This window comes from Helicoverpa armigera, chromosome 6 (genome assembly GCF_030705265.1).
Source record: "Helicoverpa armigera isolate CAAS_96S chromosome 6, ASM3070526v1, whole genome shotgun sequence".
Lineage (NCBI taxonomy): Eukaryota > Metazoa > Arthropoda > Insecta > Lepidoptera > Noctuidae > Helicoverpa > Helicoverpa armigera.
The window spans coordinates 833,292-853,718 of NC_087125.1; the positions used below are offsets into that span (position 1 = coordinate 833,292).

Here is a 20,427-nt window from a genome sequence, read left to right on the forward strand (position 1 = left end):
TGAATCAGGCGATATAATTACATCTGCCTTGCATCCTCTCTACGACTATCTTTTTAATATTTTCTTGATTAACGTTTTACTATTACGACAATTATTAGCTTTCAACCTGGCTGTCGACAGGTAAGTACTTGAGATAGTAATGTTTCTGCATCTGCTGCAGTCTGTCAGTATGTTGCATTTTTGGACGTAGCTCGGTCCCTCCCAAGTGTTTTTCTGCACTGCCAAGGTAGGTAAATAATCGCAATTTTTTCACCAAGCTATAATAAAATTCAAATTACGTAATCGGTTGTCCAAATTCCAATACTTAGTTAATCCTAGTCAAATACGCAGAGATTAATACTTATTTGTAGTAGCAATCAATCAGTTCGAGCTGCTGAACCACTTCATAAATTATAGATAATCCAAATTGGTTGTTGTGTAAAACACAAATAGCCGAGTGGTCGGCCGCTGCTCACTATCGAGCTGTTTACTTTCAATTTCGTTCTAAACTTATTGCCATTTGTTTGTGGGAGGCGATCTGGTCGAAACACCCGCCCCCCTCGCTCTCCTGGAGCGATTGTGTGAAGCGAGCGGTGCCCTCTCGTACCTGGCAAAGCCACAGAGCAGCGTCTTATACGGACATGAGCTTGTACCTATTTGAGAACTGAGCTCAAGGGGTGTTATAAAGAACTGATCTCCTGTGCCAAACTCGGAATTACTTTGACGAAAAAATCGCATTGATGTTGATGTAGAAGGACAATATTGCTAATGCAATAAAGATTTATCGAGTGAAGATGGATGGTGATGCAGCGACGCTGACTGCCGCTGCTGGACGCCACAAGTGGAGCAGCAACTCAGCAACGCTCAGCAACACTCAGTAGGCGCGCGACACGCCGGACTCGACCACTTGCAGCTGATCGATGGCACGCCTTGTGAACCCGCCCGAACCCTACTTGATTACATTTACAAATTCATTCCATCAAAAATTACCTTCGCAGCTATCGAAGTAAAAGGGGTGACTTTATCGAAATCCTGTCAGTTTAGTGCGCAATCAGGGCAGCGGACAAAATCAAACGGCCGATATTAAAAAAAACCGTCGGCCGGGCTCGGTCCTTCGAGGCGAGAAATTAAAGGTCCCACATGTCGACGTCGATAGCACGCGCATTAGTTTTTCCGCATCAGTTGACGGCTCGAGTGATGGCCCACTTATTTCTGCCGAGTAACACAAGATTTTTCACCGATGCCTTTCAATGTTCTACATGAACAAATAACTAAATTGAGTTTCAATCGGCAACTTGCGTTACAAACACTTACTTATGCTCACTGATGTCACGCAGCTACCTACTAGTGGTATCTACATAATATCAATTATATTTTATTATAAACAACTCAAGGTTTTTAATAGGCTATGTTATTAGTGTTGTGCAGGAACTCGTATCTAGTAGATAAACAGTTTAGTTTACACAAAGTGTTTAGAATATTTGAGCCAACAAATACTCATTCAAACAAACATTATTTGATTGTGTAATAGAATCCAGTTCGAGTGCACAGCTGGGATCATCGGCGATTAATCCCTAACTAAAGTTTATCTTATAATGTTAGTGTGACAGTGGGGCCCCGGGAGGGCCTCGCCGGGCCCCGAGACCCAAGCTGGGCGCATACACGAGAAGAACCTCTTGATTAATCTGGCCAGTAAATTAGAGTGAGTTTAATTAAAATGGGATTATGTTGAGGTTGCAGAGCGGGGAGCCCTACTCCTGCAGCCACACGTCACTCACTGGGCTCTACAAGCTGTCACAGAGTATTGATGCATTGAATGTGTGTAACCATAACCACGTGTCATGTAGGTATCGCGTATCATCTAAGGTGCTGCTGGTTTTCCGCGCGAATACGGCTACATTAAGTTCGAGTTACAATTATAATAGGTCTACAGAATACAGGAGAGAGGGCAGACGAGTAACACATTTACAAAGACAGCAGAGTGAAGCGGCGAGCGCGGGAGTCACGCGCCTGTGCTGGCCAGCTCGGCGGCAGTTTTCCTTATATTTCGAGGGCGAGGCTAATGTTTTCCCTCGGCTAATAATTCGCGGAGGATAAAGGCCGCTCGGCCGCCACTTAGTGCGCCGCCGGCCGCCTCGGCTCCCGAGGGACCCGCCCTTTACCCTCCAAATTGAGTTTCGCTGAGTGATTTAGAACAAAAACTAGTTATAGACGAGTGCCGCCGCTCGTATGTTTCAATGGCTAGTTAATGATTGCACTTAAATGTCGTGCCGGTATTCTATTCAAAGCTCTTTACGAGTGTTCGCGGCGGACGCTTTATCGTCCACTATTTGAAATCTTTTCAATCGCGTAAAGTGGCGGCTGAAAGGGGTTTGTTGAGGACGGATGTAAAACGAACAGACCGCTCGGACGCTCTGATCGCCGCAAATGTATACGAGCGGCGAGCAGGACTGCATCCTGCTCATATTTTACAAAGAACTTTGACGATTTCTTCTGTGCTGGTAAATGTCAGTATAGTGCTGAGGTTTAGTATTTGTGGTGTCGGTACCTGTTCGCTTCTCGGGGTCGCGGAAGAGCAGGTCGTCGAGGCGCGCGGGCGGCGAGCGGCCCTTGCTGTTGTAGGCGAGCGCCGCCAGCCGGTAGCGCACGTCCCACTCCAGGCCGCGCACCGTCCACGCCGGCTCCTCCGACGACAGGTTCACTCTGACAATACATTACATTGTATGAGTAAAGCTCTGTTAAAACTGTCGTCACTCTCTAAATACTCCCGAAAAAGCTAAGACACACAGAATAGGCATGTATGATAAGTTAGAAGGCCACATAAATACCAACTCTTTCCACAACCATTCCATAAGAATCCTATTTCGACTTCGATTGCATGACAGAACTTCTTTCCAGGTTTTATGAATGATGTCGATAATATTCGTAACAACAGAGAGCAATAAGAACACAATGATTGCTTGTAATTAAAAACTTTTCATTTGTCAATGTGTTTATTGGCGAGTGATGGTAATGATCCATTGTATGAGCACGCGGGGGTGAGGTGCGGTGGGCGAGCTGAGACCGTGGACCGTTCTGAGTAGTTTACTCTAAGATTAATATATAAATTATGTGTAAAAATATAAAATAAGTGTTGTAAAGTCGAATTAGAAATATTCGAAATGATTAGGTATGCTTTAACTCACAATCATTTTTTTAATGTAAGTTATTTCGGCTGCGGCAGCTCAATTTCAGCTTCCATTATGTGTATAGTTTTTCAGATTGTCAATGTCTTAAACGGTGAAAGGTTCATATATAATTCAAATTTCAATTATAAATAAAGATTGGTCTTTATTTATAGGTGATTTTTTTTTTATACAATTGTCGGGTTCTATTGAATGCGTATAAGGGCGGAGCTAGTAACATTCCTCGTCCCCTGATCCCCATTTTGTTTTCCATGATGTCTTCTTAATTATTGCGATTCTTATAAATGTGTTGTGTACCGGGTCGTATCCTCGATTCGATATAACGATATAATTTGCTTGCGTTTGTGTGTTTGTTGTATTGGAACGTGGCTCCGAGAACTATATAAAATGCTTTACATAAACGTTAATTGTTTATATCGTAATAACGGTAGCCGCTGACATCACGTTATTATTATTTAATACTTTATTGCGCATAAAAGTGTACGCGCAGCCGATTTCGATCCTAACAAAAATTTTACGAGGTAATAAAAATGTGTCATATTTGAAAAAAAATCTCGTTATCCTCTCTTTATTGTCGCTAATGGCGAACTGAACCCATCATCTGTTACTCTTTATTGGAAAATATTTAGCTGTTTAACTCCCCGTTAATTACAAGTGCGAGGCGTCGTGCTATGCTAATTTTTTAATTACGTTACAGATTTGCATATTTTGTCGCGAATTGTTTATTATGCAAAGAACGTGTATCTTGTGAAGTCGTTTGAGCACACGCCCGGACTACAGGGAGCCGGACCGCTGCAGAGAGGTTGTTGTGATGAGCTCAGTGCAGCCAATCATGATGGCTTACTTCTAGGCATATGAATCATACATGAATACGAAATGAGACATTAGATGCGCGTCGTGTATCGTGTTCGGGAGAGTGTCGCGCCCGGGGACCGGCCCGCGCCGCGTTCATTCATAATTAACGTCGTTTCGCCAACTTTAATGAGGCCCCAATGTTTACACGGTATTCCACTTTGTGAGCAGGCTGTTCCCGCGGCTCAGCGCTGACGAGGACCACGCGCCGGAGACAGCGTCGCGGCTCATGCTTCTCTATACACTACTTGACGACATAACAGTAACCTCAGTAGGCAAATGGATCCAAGTATCTACGTAATGGCAACAGAATAAGGTTTTCGTTTTAGCAGTTCCATAAAAATAATAAAATATCAGGGTCGCGAGTTTCCATATCCATTACGGTTCCGATACACATTATTTCACTTAAGCCGGTGCGTTCGGGGAAATATAATAAAGGAATTTTGTAATAATACGGTGTCGTTAAGTCTGCGCACGTCACCGGGGGCGCAGCTTGAGAGCCCAGATTGCCTCTGTAATATTAAAAACAATGCTTCCCCCCCGGCCCCGCGCGCAAACCCCACCCCTTTTTCCCGCAGTACAGCGCAGCCTTGTCAGTTTCGTCAGCTAATGATATAGTTTGACTGAAGATGTCGCGGCCAGTACGCACTTCTATGAGATGATGTGATGATAAAAGTGGATTATTAGTAAGGGGGTAGATGATGTGGGCGTGGCGTCCTCACCTGGGCACGGCACTGTCGGAGTACACCTCGAGGAGGAAGCGCTGCGGCAGGCCGCCGTCGAAGCCCGCCACGCACGACACCTCCACCGAGTCCGCCGTCTGGTTCCACAGCGTGCAGTTCCGCGGCGCGTGCGGCTTGCCTGCACACACACACGTACTACATCACCACACCTCGTCACAGTCACCCTGGCGAGGCAGGAGGCGAGGACTGACCTGCAGCCACCATCTGGAAGACGCACGGCGCGAGCTGTGTGCCCACCTCGTTGGACGCCGAACACGACAGCGTGCCATAGTCCAAGTCTGCTACTGGCGTATACCTGACCATTACAAACCATAGTGTTACCAAGGCTAGTTTATTTTGAAGCTTCAAAAACATAATAGAAAAGGATTTTTATTCAGTAAGAGTTTGACAGGTGGTGTCACTATATTGCTCGGATACCTAGTATCCATAAAAAAAAATGATTATGATTTGGTAAAGATAATGATAGATAGTTACTTGAGACTGCTAGCGCTGCCGTTGGAGGTGTATCTATCGGCGGCGACGTCGAGCGTCTCGCCGGAGTTGTTGAACTTCCACTTGAAGACGGCGGCGGGCGGGTCGGCGTCCACCTCGCACACGATGACGACGGACTCGCCGCGCGCCGCGCCCACCACCGCCACGCCGCCCGTGCGACACGACGGCGCGTCTGCAACACGTCAACTGCTGCACTGCCTTGTACTGCATGCAGCACACACACTGCCTTGGAACTGGTATAGCATATGCAGCATAATCAATACGGAAATGATTCACTCTGAATTTTAATTGTTTCGTGGTGGCATGGCATCAGATGTTTGTTCAGATTCAGAGAACATTTTCTTGAGTCTTTTTATAACTCCCTCACCGCTGCTAATCCACAGCGGGAGGGGTCAGCAAAATCGTCAGAGGTATAGTAAGTTCAACTCAGTCGTGCGCGCGGCCTTATGTGTGGGTAACCCTTGTACATATACAGTGACTTTGTGTGCGTGACAAGAGGTACAGTCGGGTACAATACAGTTTAGGTTCCAAGGTGAATTATAAATTCTGACTCCATGTCAAAATGTCTATAGTATTCTTCTTTTTTCTTTTGTATAGTTATCGGCACGGATATTGAGCGCTCGGCGGAAGAGTGGTGATCGCTTTGCGCACTGTACACATAAGGCAATAAACCAATAAATCGCTTCTGCTCAGGTGAAGGTCAGGGCTCAATATCCCTGCCGATGATTATACATGTCGACAAGTATTACCCCACATCCCTTCATCAATTTGACTTAAACGTTCATTTATGGGTTTCATTATTTCCGTCTTATTTTGGTCGACATTATGCGAAGCAATATAATTTTTTTAAATTCCCCACACATTTTGTTTACATTATTATACTAGATTATACGTCTTTTTACATTCTTAGTCCACACTTTTATTTATTGTCCGCGTACCCCGAGCTAGAAAATTATTTAATTCTTCTTAGATATTTCACCTCATTTATTTCTTAGAAGCTGTCCATGTCAATTTGAAAAGAAGTATGAGAAAAATAATGAAAAACCATATTTAATAATAATAAAAAGCTTAGAATGTTGTTTCATTTTTTGAAACGCTTTACCTGACTCCTTAATAATTTCTCCGTGAATAACTAGTATTTTCGTAAACGACTGTACCCATAACAAAAAGCGATAAGAACACGTCATGCTCGGACGACGTCACTGTCACACAAATGAAAGTTGTGTATTTACAAGCCGACGCACACATAGGGCCGCGCGCAAATCTGAGTTGAACTATCTATAAAAAGTTTTGAAAAGATTTCCTGAATCATATCAGTTTTTTCCTCTTTATCTCATTTGGGTTGGTAGTTATACGTATAGTAACAGGAGAGCTAAGTGGGCTTCGGTCCGGTGACGCATGGCGGTGGTTAGGCGGAGATGCGCCACTAAAGGGCTACGTGACAGTGTGTGATACGGACACAACAGACAGCATGACGCGTACTTACAAACCTTGTCATCGTCTACCAGGTTACGCGATAATGTGGGGAGGTAGTGAAGGTGAAGGTCAGCCGAGTCGTTTGTGGAAAATTAGGGGCAAGGAGTAATTAGTGGGCGCGGGTCGCACCGCGCCGCCCGCCGCGGCACACGTCGCACGCGCTAATTACCTACTCACCTGTTACTGTCTACCAAGGAGCCACTCAGCTAACTATTGAGTGATTATCTGATTACAGCATTTTATCTGAGCTCAAGTGCGCTTCAACATAAAATGGCAGGAGGGCACAGCTGCGATAGAGAAATCTCGAAACATTTAATCCGAGACAAACCCATTTAAATAGGTAATGTAAAACGTAATAGGATAATCTACCTCCGAATAGGAGCAAGTTATTTCGACAAAGCCAGAGAAGACTAACGGCATCGGGTCATGAATAAAATTGGCTCGATCGTAACGAGCAATAACAACAACTTCATTACAAAACATTTTTTCTTACGAAACAGAAAATTTATTGCGACATTACTCGCAGTTATGTTCGCCATTAAAAATTCCCATCTTATTTTGTCAGAGCCATATCTTACAATTGGCAAAATAGATCGACAGCCATTACTGAGGCGAGGGGGTAGGCCGCGAGGGGGTAGGCCCCGCGGGGGGAGGAGATGGACGATTTAAAGCAATGAGCCGAGAAGGAGAATGACTCACCTGCGCCACTACACGGCACTACAAACAAGCCGTTTTTAATTAAAATCGTTTATTTATTGTTAGAACAGGAGACGGGTTTAATCGCCGCAATCCAATGCGCTCTAATTGACTATCTGCCGGGAGAGCGTTGTCACTCAGCCCTCCGGTCAAATGATCAGTTTAAATTGTTGTCCCGGAGTGAGTCGGCTCGATGTTCGTTTGTGTCATGGATCTGCCTGTATCGGTCCAAGCGATGGCATTGCCATCAGCGCGGTGCAAGGTCACTGAAACTTTATCATGAGCGTTGTGATCGATGAGCGCGATGTGTCGACACGTCCGCACTCCGACGCGCTCCGGATGTGAGCATCGCCTCACAGGATATAGCTTTTTGTGATACTTCACCACTCCTATAGATGTTGCTCAGTTATACATTTGCAGCAAAAACGTTTGTTACCTACTCACTGATAAACAAACAATGCGAGTTTGTAATTGAAGTCGAATAAAAAGGTACAGTTTGACTGTATTTAATCTCAAATAGCAAAACAAGAAGTTTATCCGTTCAGTATTTTCTTGCAGAAGGCATCAAGGCAAACGTTGATGAAAAAACAATTAGCGGAAAGTTTGTCGGCAGCGCGAGTCACGATACAAGGAGGTACAATACTGCGTGACGCCGTGCCCTGTGTGCTTCCTAATTTTCACGGCGTATTTGCGACGACAATGCGCGGACGTCGCGATTAATTATTGCATCGCGATGAATTTTGAGCAATTTAAGTGCGGGTCGGTGGCAAGCATTGTTCTAGATTTGTGCCGATTGTTTTGAATGAGATTCGAGAGGTACAATGAAGGTATAATGAAGCTCTCTTCACGAGTTTTCTATTTATCGCCAAACTTGTACGACTCCGGTTATTGTTGAAGATTGTTTGCTCTAATATATTCTGCATCTCGGCTGCTGTTCTTTGCTGTTAGATTATTAACGTGCTACAAACATATTTCACTTAGTTAGGTACGTCACGGTAACGGTTTATTGAAGGAAACATGTTTAGAGTTCGGCGGATAAGGACTTGCGGTTACGGCTGCGAAAGAGGTTAGTTTATAGTTGTTAGCTTCAAGTTAAGCTTACTGGAATGTATATAGGGGGTCGTCAGGTGCAGGGGCACCAGGTCACGACTGACGAAACCCGACTTCTCGGAAGTTTAGATATTTCCAATAAGTGTGCTTTATCGTCTTGCATAATTCTGTTTGACGTGAGAGGACAAGACCCGAATGGCGCGTGAATATTGCATGAAACTGTCGAATCCTTCGGAGATTTAGGGAGACTACACTGAATTTAAAATGCTACCAATGAGATGAGAATATATCCCATTCACCGGGCGTTACGATCGTTCCTAGAGAAGTACTTTACGCATTTAAATAGGAGCGAGGTGAAATATGATAAAAGGCACATACTGTCTGTAGCTGCTTATAAAATGTTCTAACTTTACCGAAAAGAAGTAAACTGATAGATAATATAGTGGTAATAGTAGTGAGAAGAATGTGAGTGTAGTTACACTTGACGCGGAAGAGCAGCTCGTTGGAGACGGTCTCGCCCTCGGCGTTGAGCGCGGAGCAGGCGTAGCGGCCGCTGCTGTGGCGCGTCACCTTCTGCAGCACGAGGCTCTGGTTGCTGTGGAACACGCGCGCCGTCGCGTTGTGCGCCAGCGGCCGGTCCTGCAACACACAATATACACAGTTTCTGAAATATCAACAAACTGTCCGATTGCTCGCCTAAAAGATTCCCATTATAATGCAGAATTGCGTTCGCAAGAAGAATCTCAAGCAGGATAACGGCCGAAGCAAAAAGGTGGGCAGTAACATTTTACAAGGCACGTCGATCACGATGTAACGTAACACGAAAAAATATTCCTGCAATATTATGATGACGTAAATGTTCTTTTCTGAGGGCCTCGGGAGCACGCGGGTGGGCGTGGGGTGCGCGGGGGTACAATTACTAGAATATATTTACACAAAGGGTCCGCCCATTACCGCCGGCCCTACAAAAGGCGCCACTCCAGCGGACAAAGGTACTCGTTACGTAGTAGACAGGACTGATTATATTTTTTTGTTTCTAACAAAAAGATTTTTAGTATCGCTGTAGACGTGTAGACGTGCCACTCTCGCTCTGAAGATGAGGGCAACTCTTGATTAGTCCTATTTCTAAGTTCAACAGATTCTCGTTCAGTAGGTAATAGAGAAAGTATTTTACTAACCAATTTAAAAAGAACGCGATCCAAATTCTCTATATGATAATCAATTCCTTGAATACATCTAATTGTGGAAACTAACATATTCAGAACATAATAAATTTAATTTTAAAGTGGTAAGGCAATGTAGCAGTATTACACTCATTACAACATCCAGGACGCACCGGCCCGAGTTGGAAGAAAATGTAATTTTTACAAATGAAGTCGCCGGAACGAGATAACAAAAAAACTGTTTAGCCCGATGACTCCGTTGTTTCACTACAAAAGGGGAAATTAAAAGAGACATTTTGAAAGCTGCGTGAAATTAGTAGTACAGGCTGTTTGGCGCTGATGAAAAACACATAATGTTTGTTGCCTTTACCTTTGTACAGAGCTTGTTCAGTTCGGGGAGCGCGGCCCACAATGTGCTACTGTCGAGTTTCAGGCTGCGAGACACAAATATAATCTGCGCGAACACTTTTACTTTGCAAATGTTGAGTATTTTTCTAAAATTGTTAGGATAAAGCTTGTTCATTTAGTTTATCAAGATGTACCTACCAGTTAGAAAGTACATTTTGGTTACAACAGGTGAGAACACATCTCCCTATCGCTCTCTGCTTACTAGGAAGTGTTCGTGAACACCAGTGAGCGTGTTTCACCACTCCTGATTCCTTGACTCTGAATTTCTATTCTCTTAAGAAACCATACTAAAAAAACGACTTATAAAACTTTTTAACAAAGATATGTTAATTGGAACGGCACTTCACAGATACATATAATTGAGTTCGCTGGGAGCTGCAGGCTGAGTCAATATTGTCAGTGACGCGAGATGGTCTAAATTGGAAAAGTTGTAGAAGTGAAGGAGCTCGTAGGCTTGCGCTGATCCAGGGTATAGCCGTGATTGATGAACCGCCTCCCACGTGGACTGGTTAGTGTAGCGTGACTACACTTCGGCTATCGAGGAAGACAATATGTCGAACGCAGGTAACATGTAATTAATTTTACTAAAGTTAATGATATTATTATGGGTTAATGTATGCTACAAGAAAAATTTACTCTTCTTCGAAAAGGTTGATACTTTATGATTACACACAATAATAAAGAATTCGCATTGTTAATCAAGTCCGTTGTTTTCCCCGGACATAGGACGGCGTCCCGCGGCCCCGGCCTCGCGCTAATTGTGGGGCTATAGCGCGCCGCCCGGCGCCACTCGTCTCCTCACAAACATTCTGATGATGTTCCCTTTCTTTGTGAATACTCGAATAAACGACACTTAACCAATGTGGACGTAATTATGAGCTCACGAGCGAGTACAATGCGATTGTTTCTCATTTTGTAAGAACATTACTTGTTTTGAATTGTGTTCCTGGGTTGCTGCAGTGTTTGGTTGCATATTTGGCTGATTTGCTGATTTCCTAGAAGTTGAGAATAATATCGTCAATAGTGTAACAGATAATGAAAAATAAACATAGGTAAGCCAAACACTACAGGAAACGTTCGGAAAAATCTTGATCTCGGGATCCATCCCGCATGAATGGAGAGCGACTGATTCAATCAGGCTTGTCCATTATGAGGCAGACGAGTTTCATCGGAGCACAATCTCGAGGATGATCACGGGAGGTCGCGAGGGAGCCCCCCCCCACGCCCCGCGCTCCTCGGAAATAGCTGCCATTAACGAATAAAGAGAGGTATTTTCCACCTGATAACAGTGTTTGCTTACGTTCAGTGCGAGACGTTCAAGTGTTCTCTGTTATTGTATGGAATGCGAGTGGTCGAGGGGCGGGCTCGCGCCGTGTCGCACCGTGTCGCGCCGTGTCGCGTGTCGTAACATGTATCGCGACGGAGTGAGGTTGCGCGGGCGTCACGTACATTTGGAACGACCGCATAAATAATACAATTATCACTCACGTGCTACACATTGGCTATTACGTACATTGGCATTGTGTTGCGATGCCTCCACAATACCGCTACACAGTCTTTTCTATTCAGGTGTTCAAATTATAATTAAATGGCATAACTCGATGATAAATCAAATATTTATGGCCGAACCATCCAGTCCGGTTACAATTTCAGGGATAATAGGTATTTACCAGGTGAGACGTGCTTTTAACAAAGCAGATATATTATTGAAGACTAGCCTGTGTATGATGTTGGTAGATCGACATATAACGACATCCAACATTACAAAAAAAAAAAAAACTCCACGCGTGTTTTACTACAAGGTGCACCATTCTTGATATTTTTTTAATTTAAACGTACCAAGTTGTTTGCATGAATAATTGAATGTCTTGTTTAATATAAGCTAAGACAACATGCACATTGTTAATTTGAAGATGTCGAAGGTGAGTATAATTTTAATGAATGTACAGCGATTTAAGTTATAATTTATAATAACTTTGACATTAAAAGCTTGTTCTTAAATACGATTAACTACTCAGTAAAATGACTAGATTTAGTTAATTGCTGTAGTATACCAAAGTGGTAAGGTTTAAGTGAGAGGTAGCTTGTTAGAGATAGTCGTGTTCTGTCGGCGGTGGTCAGCCGGTGGGCAGTCTTCAGTTTATGTGCACCGGCGTAATGAGTGCACACCTGAACCCTCCCCCCGTCTCGTATTTCCCATTTTATTCGTAACATTTGTTTATATTCCGGCTCGGATAGTTAAGTGAGAAATAAATTTCAATAGTAATTTAAGCAGTATAAGCGCGCAAATTAAACCGGCGTTTTATTGGCACCAGTCCCGGGCGCTCACGTGACTGTACGTACACCTATGGCATCTAATGGAGATACTTTCAAGAAATCTTTCAGGAGTTTCAATTGCATTCGATTGAGTACTTCTAGGTATAGCAATTCAATCACCTAATAAAATAAGATGGATGATTGATAGCAATGATGTGGTGGGAACACTGGCCCCGCAGACTCGACATGACGCACTAACAAGCTCGCTACTCAAATTCCTGGAATGATCGCCGGGGAAGCTATCCCAATCATATTCGGTATTCAATATAAGGATGTTTAATATAAACGTGTACATAGGGGAGTAAACAGGAGGAGTATATAGATAAGGGAGTTCTTGAGAAATACACAAGGGAATACATAAGGGTAGTAAATTATTACAGTAAATTATAATTATTACAATGATAGATATCTAGTAATTCTTTTCGCAAAAGCGTTGATGACGATGATACACGGTCTTCGATACATGTATATTACCCTCAACTATTACTTATTACACTGAACCACGAATTATTCTACGAAGAATAGAAGAGGATCTCTCTGCGGTGGCCACGCTGAACAGCCCATTTAAAACACATTATTATAAGTTTGAAGATTGTTTTTGTACGTTCTTCATTTCTATTAGACTGAATTGTTTAAACGCTTCTTTTTATATTTGGTCATCTTTAACAAATAGGTCAACCTGTGTATGTTAAATTCTCATTCTCATTCACCATGAAAGACGTGTAATGTCATAAGTTATGACGGTAGGTGCGTCACTGATCGGGATTCTTGTGACTCTCACGCCTGGAGGTTCTGCATCTGACAGTAGATATTAATTTAATAATCAGAATCAGCTAATTCCGTCAGTTATATCTCGCGCAGTAAAATATGATTGAACATTAAGAGGGCGGGCAGCTGGGCAGCCGAGCCAGGCATAAGTCATCGGCTCACCAACTCCGCCCTGAGTAATTGTACAGATTATAATATATATAAATTTGGCTCAAATTTATGAAGGCTTAAGACGAGAAATTTATGCGGCGTCTTATTATTGTGACAGCTCATCGCTCCTTGTTGATCGAGGGCGGAGCACGCGCGGCCTGTGGCGGGGAGTCATCGCATGGCTGTCACTGTGTCGGCATCGGATCTGATTGACTGGGCCCAAGGTATTCACTTTTACTTTCAGGGGCTACGTGATCTAAGCTAATAGGTTTATCAGTACTACCTGCGATATTCTTTCTTACAGCGAAAAGCCACAAGATCAACATTTGAGGAACATGGCTATAGCCGTCAATCAGTAAACAGCACTACATAATCAGATATGAAATGTACTGTAATCCTGCAATCAATACAGCAGTAATTTTCCATAGATCGTAATGATATATGAGTGAGGTGAGTGGTTACGTAGTGTCGTGTCGCTGTAACAGGCAGGTTTACAAACTGTCGTGGAACAACTCCTGCTCGTCGCCCGGCGGGAATCACGCGACACCGATAATTACGAGTTTAATGCCCTGACACCCAGGTGCTTACATATCGAGTGAATATGTGTCACTAGGTACGTGACACGCAGCCCGTGTCTAAAGGAGCTTTGCTCACGGAACTTCTGCTACATAGACCTCAGCCTCAGCGACAGATGCGTATCGCGAGTAATTCGTAACATTTTAAAGAAATGTTTGAGTGACTTCCAATAAAGGAAAATATGTTTTTCCCAGCTGCGAGTGACGAGCTCGCTCAGCAACCAATCTCAATACTTGCAGCTGATTGAGGGCGCGGCGCCATCTTTGATTAGGAGCAGAGGCGGGTCGCCATCACTCGATACGCACGATATTAATACTCCAGTCGGCTTAAGAGATCACTTTACTAATATTGTTTTGATAATTTTATCACAATCCTGTTGTTTCGAATAGAATCTGTCGGTTGTGTAATTTTCGTTGCCAAGCCGATTTTTCGAGGATTTTTTATACTTATCCAGTCAAAAGTATTACCGTGCGCGTCACGGAATGAGAACGATATTAAAACGTAGTTGTTGTGTTTTGAATTTGGGTAAAACGCCAGTAAAGGTTCAGTTCCTCTGCCTACGTAGCAATTACTATGTGATGGAGTTGTTTTTAGTTGCAATGAACTTCTAGCACAAGTCTCTCGGTCTCACTCACTCTAAATAATATTGTTTTATTTACGAAAATTGTATAGCATTTTCTTGTATTAAGCTATTTGCACCGCTGCATGGAGCGCTCGCTGATACCAATGAGGAGGTGACGGGCGCCGGTAAGACTCTGTAGCTGCCCAGCTTTATGTAATCCTTTATGATCCTTTAATCACATTCCGCGCCAGCCGGGTGACGGCAGGCTCACTCGACGACACTCCAATTATCGCGTGCTCTGTCACTTACGAGTGGATAATTTTTAATCATTACGTTTGTATGACTCTGTGAGAGATCGCGCCGACTCCTGTCATGTTGGTGTTCAAGTAATAGGTGGCCGGGGACGACGGCCTGATAGTGTTAATGCATAATATTCGTTATTGAGTAGGTAAAGTAGGTTATAATTCTATATTTTTAGGCCAGACGCCTAGAATGTAAAAATGTGAAAAAACAGGTTTCTTTCCTTAATTTGTCTGCGTTTTTATTCCCGGGCTGACTTCCTAGGCGCTGAACGGAGGACCCATTGATTGATACTTACATTGCATTCCTGCCATACCTACATTGTATTTGCTTTTATCCACAAATACATAAGTGCTTTGTATGAGTTTTACCTGTAAACTGCTACAGAAGGTATTAATTCGATGGGACAATGAACATAACGCAGCATTTATTTTCATACCACATCCTAGCTAATACATACTCATTTACGCAGTTACGCAGTAACTAGTGACCTCATCGGATATGTGAGACCACTAAAACGTACCTAAACATATGACTGCAGTATACAGGGCAGGTAGCAACCGACAAGTTTATTTCCCCGGAGATTTATCACATAAAGTGGACGACTTTAGTTATTACACTATCCTAAATATTCGACAGTAATGAGGAATTTTCCAAGAATTTGCATCGAGCCTGCCGGGTGGTCGCTGTGGCGGTTCAACAAAATTGACGTTTTGCCTAATTTGCATACATTGGTCGGCTACACTGGCAACACATTCGCACGTGTATTATATTTTAATATTGTTGGTAGATGCGGGTCCGTCGTCAATTTGCTTTTAATACGTTGGACAGTGTTAGCGTTAATGATGAATAATTCAGGCGGTCCCGGGGCGCTCTCAGCCGCACGATGCTATAGCTATCGACAGAAGGACAACAATATACCACAACAGCGAACAGGAGGCGACGACTATCTAAAAGCGTGAAGCTGTGTCTTAGGTACATCTTATACTATCATCATTCACTAGGTACTATAACGATTAATAATTAATTACTGTTTTTATTGTAACTGATTGTACGATAATCATATTGTTTTTTGTTCGGTAAATATTAGCCTTCTGCATGTATCGAGGGACGATGTGGCCTGGAGATGAGCGCGTGCCATTAGTCCACTCGCGCCATTACTGCCTCCCTTATAATTTCGGAAAACAGGCGGACAATATACTTCCGCTTACAATTTATATCGTGATGCCACAATTCAGAGTATCTTTTACGCTACACCTCTATAACTCGCCCAGATATGTTTAGTTTAAAGCATTGCCTTTTTTGTGTAACCTTGGTTGCATCAGCAATCAGTAGTGTTACCTATACTACAAAATTTTCGGAAAGAAGCCGTGCACCAAATGAAAGTAATTCGAACTTATATCTTTGTTAAATAAAGGCGTGAAAATTGTCGATTCGATGTGAGCGGTCATCGTAGAGAGGGCGTATATCCGCGCTACGCAAATGACCGTTGTAAATTATGTGCGTTTTAATTCGCGCGGCGGCGCTGCGTCCGCCATTTGTCAAAAACAATCACACATAAAACAATGAGGCGTGTCATCGGCGCGCGACAAATGGACGCGGCTCCGTGTCGCGCGACAAAAATCACGCGAATAATATCGCGCGTCATACGTCACCGCAAACACAATGCACGCGATGCATGCTTTTATTTCATTATTGCGGCTATCAACGATTTCTGCCGGAACCTGAACCGCACAATATATCCCGCTCTGTCGTATTTCAAGAATGCAGCGTTAAAGTGTTGGTAGTTCGTCCGCCCACATTCCAGTTTAGGTTTAAATAGTAAGTCGACAGTTGTCCCGGCCGGAGTTCGCTTCCCGGAGCTGTAGTCGGTTGTTGGCGAAATATTTGTCAGCTCAAGTTGACCTAGTAAGTTACCGCATGCTTTGCCGACGCCGAGCGTATCGAGCGCCGCAAACCGCGGGACCTACGCCCCAATAATCTGCTCGTGTGTGTAACGTAATACGCTCTTAGAATATTCTGAGATGCTGCGATTTAATTTAATGTTTCGTCATAAATATTTTCTTGTTCAAAACGAATAAGAGTCCTCACAAAGACGAGTATTACGGAAATTGAAATGCGTATTAAATACGCAACGCGTCACATGTCAACGTCACTAGGATGAAACGTTCCGTCAGAATCAGAAACAATCGCATTTGTGCGACGCGGTGCGATGCGACGCGGCGCGGTGCGGCACGGCGCGGCGCGGTGCGGTGCGGACGGATAAGTGGGTCGAGTCGCCGTACCGACAACAAAACGTGAAAACAATACAGAGAAAAAAAGTAGCGAGTGGAGGCGGGCGCGGTGATGCGTGTCGCGATCCGTGTAACAACGCGCGGCTGATTGCCCCTGAAAGGGTGAAGCGAAACAAAAAAAATGTGTCCCGCCCCGTCTGTATATTGCTGATTAAAACAGAGCGACACAGTACAAAGCGATTATCGGACCGTACATCGTCGTCTATTACTTTACTCCCCGCCCCCCGCACCCCGCACCCCGCACCCCGCGCCGCCCCCTCGCACTCGTCAACTGCTCGCTACATCATTGTTTTCACATTGACGATGGATACATTTGTTATCAGTATGTTTTAATGAGGCCTTTTTATTAAACCATATGTACGTAAATGAAAATATATTTTTCGAGTACCTAAGTTCCGAAGAACTAAATTTATAAATTAAATTTATACGAGTAGGCTTGCAAATATATTCAATAAGTTTAGAAGGTTCATACTTTGCGTCCAAACACTTTAATGGCACAACCATAATCAAAGTATTTATTCTATGTCATATGAGTAAGCTACGCTGCTACGCTGCTACGCTGGTACTTGCTACGTTGCTACACGCTACGATATTGTAGTAGTAAGCCACTGAAGAATTCAGAAAGAAGACATCTTTACTTACATCGTGTCCAACAGGTGAAGTGCTTCGTAGCTTCTCTAGCTTTTTATAGCAATTAAAAGACTTTGCAGATAGGACGATGATACTCATGAGTGTGGTTCGCAATGAGAGATGTGTACAGAGTAGTGTTACTCACGTCGTGCAGCCAGGAGAGTTTCCTGGCGGGCGGGTTGGCGCGCACGTGGCACTCGAAGTACACGTCGTCGCCCTCCTTGATGTCGCCCGCCGCCAGCGAGCTGCCCAGGCGCAGCCGCACCACCGGCGGGTCTGCAACACACACACACACACGTAATAATATAGCTAGCATCCACTCAACTACTTGCCGATAATTTAATTGTAAAAGTGATGAATAATGCACAACATATTTTGCAAAGCAGTTTCATTTCAATAATTAAGTCGCTGTAAGTAAGGCACACTTGCTAGCCAATAAATTAAATGGGTGCGGCGTCCCACAGCGCTCACAGCGCTTTACGGTGCACAACGCACGCTTTGAGAAAAAGATGTGTATGGAAATAACAGTTTCATTACATGAACATATTGTTTGGCGTTGTTTTGTGTGTAAGTAATGATAGTGTGGGTACTGACAGACGACGCTGATGGTCCAGGAGGTGTCGAGGCTGAGCGAGGTGACGTTGGGGTTGTCGGCGCGGCACGTCAGCGGCTTGCCGTCGTCGTCCAGCGTCGGCACGAAGCTCATCACGCTCACCGTCAGGTTGTCGCGCAACTCTTCCTGTCGCACACAAATACACAACTTTTGCTATTAACATGTACATTTTACTGGCTGTCTCGTCTGCGTCCCGAGGGAACTACTCCACGCACCAGAACAAAATGTAGCCTACTTTGCGCTGTAATTAATGATAACAGTGCTATTTATTATTCTTAGAATTTAACATACCGGACCTGAGTGTTAATCCAAAGAGACTACTATAAATTATGAACTATACTAGTATGTACAATGTGTGTACAGACAAAATAATAAATAACAAAATGTATGTATGACGAAATCATAAAGTAAATCGTATAAGCGGCGTATCGCGCGGTGCTAATAGTCCGTGGCGGTTTGGCGGCCAGCAGTCCGGCTGAGCGCGCCGGTGACGCGCCGGTGACGCGCCGGTGACGCGCCGGTGACGCGCCGGTGACGCGCCGGTGACGCGCCGGTGACGCGCCGGGTACGACTCAATGGCCGGCTCGCGCCGGGACGCGTCAGCGCGCTGCTAATGTTACTATTGACGCTTCATATCACGCCGTCGACACGGGACGCTGCACTCATTGGGATTATTTGTTTTTGCATGTAGATTGAATATCGACCATTTAAGTTCAAAAGTGCTTAAAATATTTTGCTACAGTATATTAGACTAAACATGCGCTAATCGGTCCAATGTTACATTAGTAAGTCGCTTACACGTGTTCGCTCGGTGCGTGAATTGATGTCACAAGTCGTGTCATGATTCTACCGTTAACGACAACCAAAACGCTGAATATTTTGCTTCAATTCAAATTCATTTATTCAGTTTAATCTTGTTACGAGCACTTAATGAACGTCATGGTGTTGAATAATTTATATCCTTCCGCCGATACAACTAACAAAAGATTTCAATAGATTGACATGTGGAAGTGTCGGCAGTTGTCACGGAACCTCTCTAGCAAGTTGGAAGACGGCAGTCAACATCGCGACACTAAGTCAAAATACTAAGTAAGGATTGAAAGCTGTAGGGCTAAGAGAAAGGATCGGTGTTATTCAGCGACGGTGGCCGGCCGGTACGCGGCCGACGGCCGGCGGAAAAGCCAGCGAGTTGGGGAGGTCAACCCTCCCCTACGTTACTAAATAGTGATCAGCCGACACTAAGCCGGGCACTCCGCCTATAACATCACTTTTGCTCGGATCGCTCGGTGTGAACAAAGATGCTAGTTAACTTATAGCTGCAATTGTTTTTCAAGCATTGATATCAGTCGAGTGACACTCTGATTCATAAGTTCACATATTTGTGTGTGTATGCATATTAATGCGGCATACGTGTGAGTGGTAGTGTAGTGCGAGTAATAATGTAGGATGCTATTTGCAGTTAGTAAGAGGCCTAAATGGAATAGTATATACAAGTCGGGCGCGCTCCAGTTGTCCACTAACCGCAGCTTAATGAATACGTGCAGGTTGCACCGCGCGGTGCACGTGCACTCACACTGCATCGCTGGGTGTCCACGAGTACCTACCGAGCTGATAAAGTTATAGATAATCGTATCATCTAAAATACATTATTTAAATTAAATATATAAAGCATTATTGAAATAACAGGGGTTATTCTTATATTTCTTTTCAAGATGCTATTGTGCCTCGAATAATAGTTTTAACCGTGTGAACTTATTTTCACCCCAGATGAGTAACAAGATATCATGAAAATCTACACAACAATCCCCTCGTGTAGTGTTGAATACAATTAGTACGCAGATATAATTTTTGTTTCCAAATTAAATTCGAAAGAAACTTTTTATGCCGTTACTTGAATTTTCCGGCGCTTAGTATTTTTCTTAGTGGCTGTAGTCACATTTTATTTTAAGCCTCTTTAAAGCAGTGACGTGGGATTACACGAAGAGCTCCCGCAGTCGTAGCTTGGTGCGTGAAACCGCACCAGAATGGCTCTCAATGACATTGTAACGGTGGTTATCAATACCGAAGCTATTATTTCTCGGCGCATCCTAATAATAAAATGACGGTGAAGAGAAAATAATCGATGATCCATGACGATTGGAGATCTTACTGCAACTGATCGATTACTGAGTACC

General features: G+C 43.8%; 1 protein-coding gene across 4 annotated transcripts in view; it reads right to left on the reverse strand.

Moving 5' to 3' along the window:
- LOC110382228 (nephrin) overlaps positions 1-20,427 on the reverse strand; it is a 273,247-nt gene that overhangs the window by 19,098 nt on the left and 233,722 nt on the right. For all 4 annotated transcript variants that reach the window (XM_049852109.2, XM_049852108.2, XM_049852110.2 and 1 more), the window contains exons 8-14: positions 18,235-18,379; positions 17,786-17,916; positions 8,953-9,112; positions 5,234-5,423; positions 4,951-5,054; positions 4,739-4,877; positions 2,528-2,682 (exon numbers count right to left, since the gene is read on the reverse strand). In XM_049852109.2, the coding sequence (XP_049708066.2) occupies positions 2,528-2,682; positions 4,739-4,877; positions 4,951-5,054; positions 5,234-5,423; positions 8,953-9,112; positions 17,786-17,916; positions 18,235-18,379 (1,024 nt within the window). The remainder of the gene's footprint in view (positions 1-2,527; positions 2,683-4,738; positions 4,878-4,950; positions 5,055-5,233; positions 5,424-8,952; positions 9,113-17,785; positions 17,917-18,234; positions 18,380-20,427) is intronic.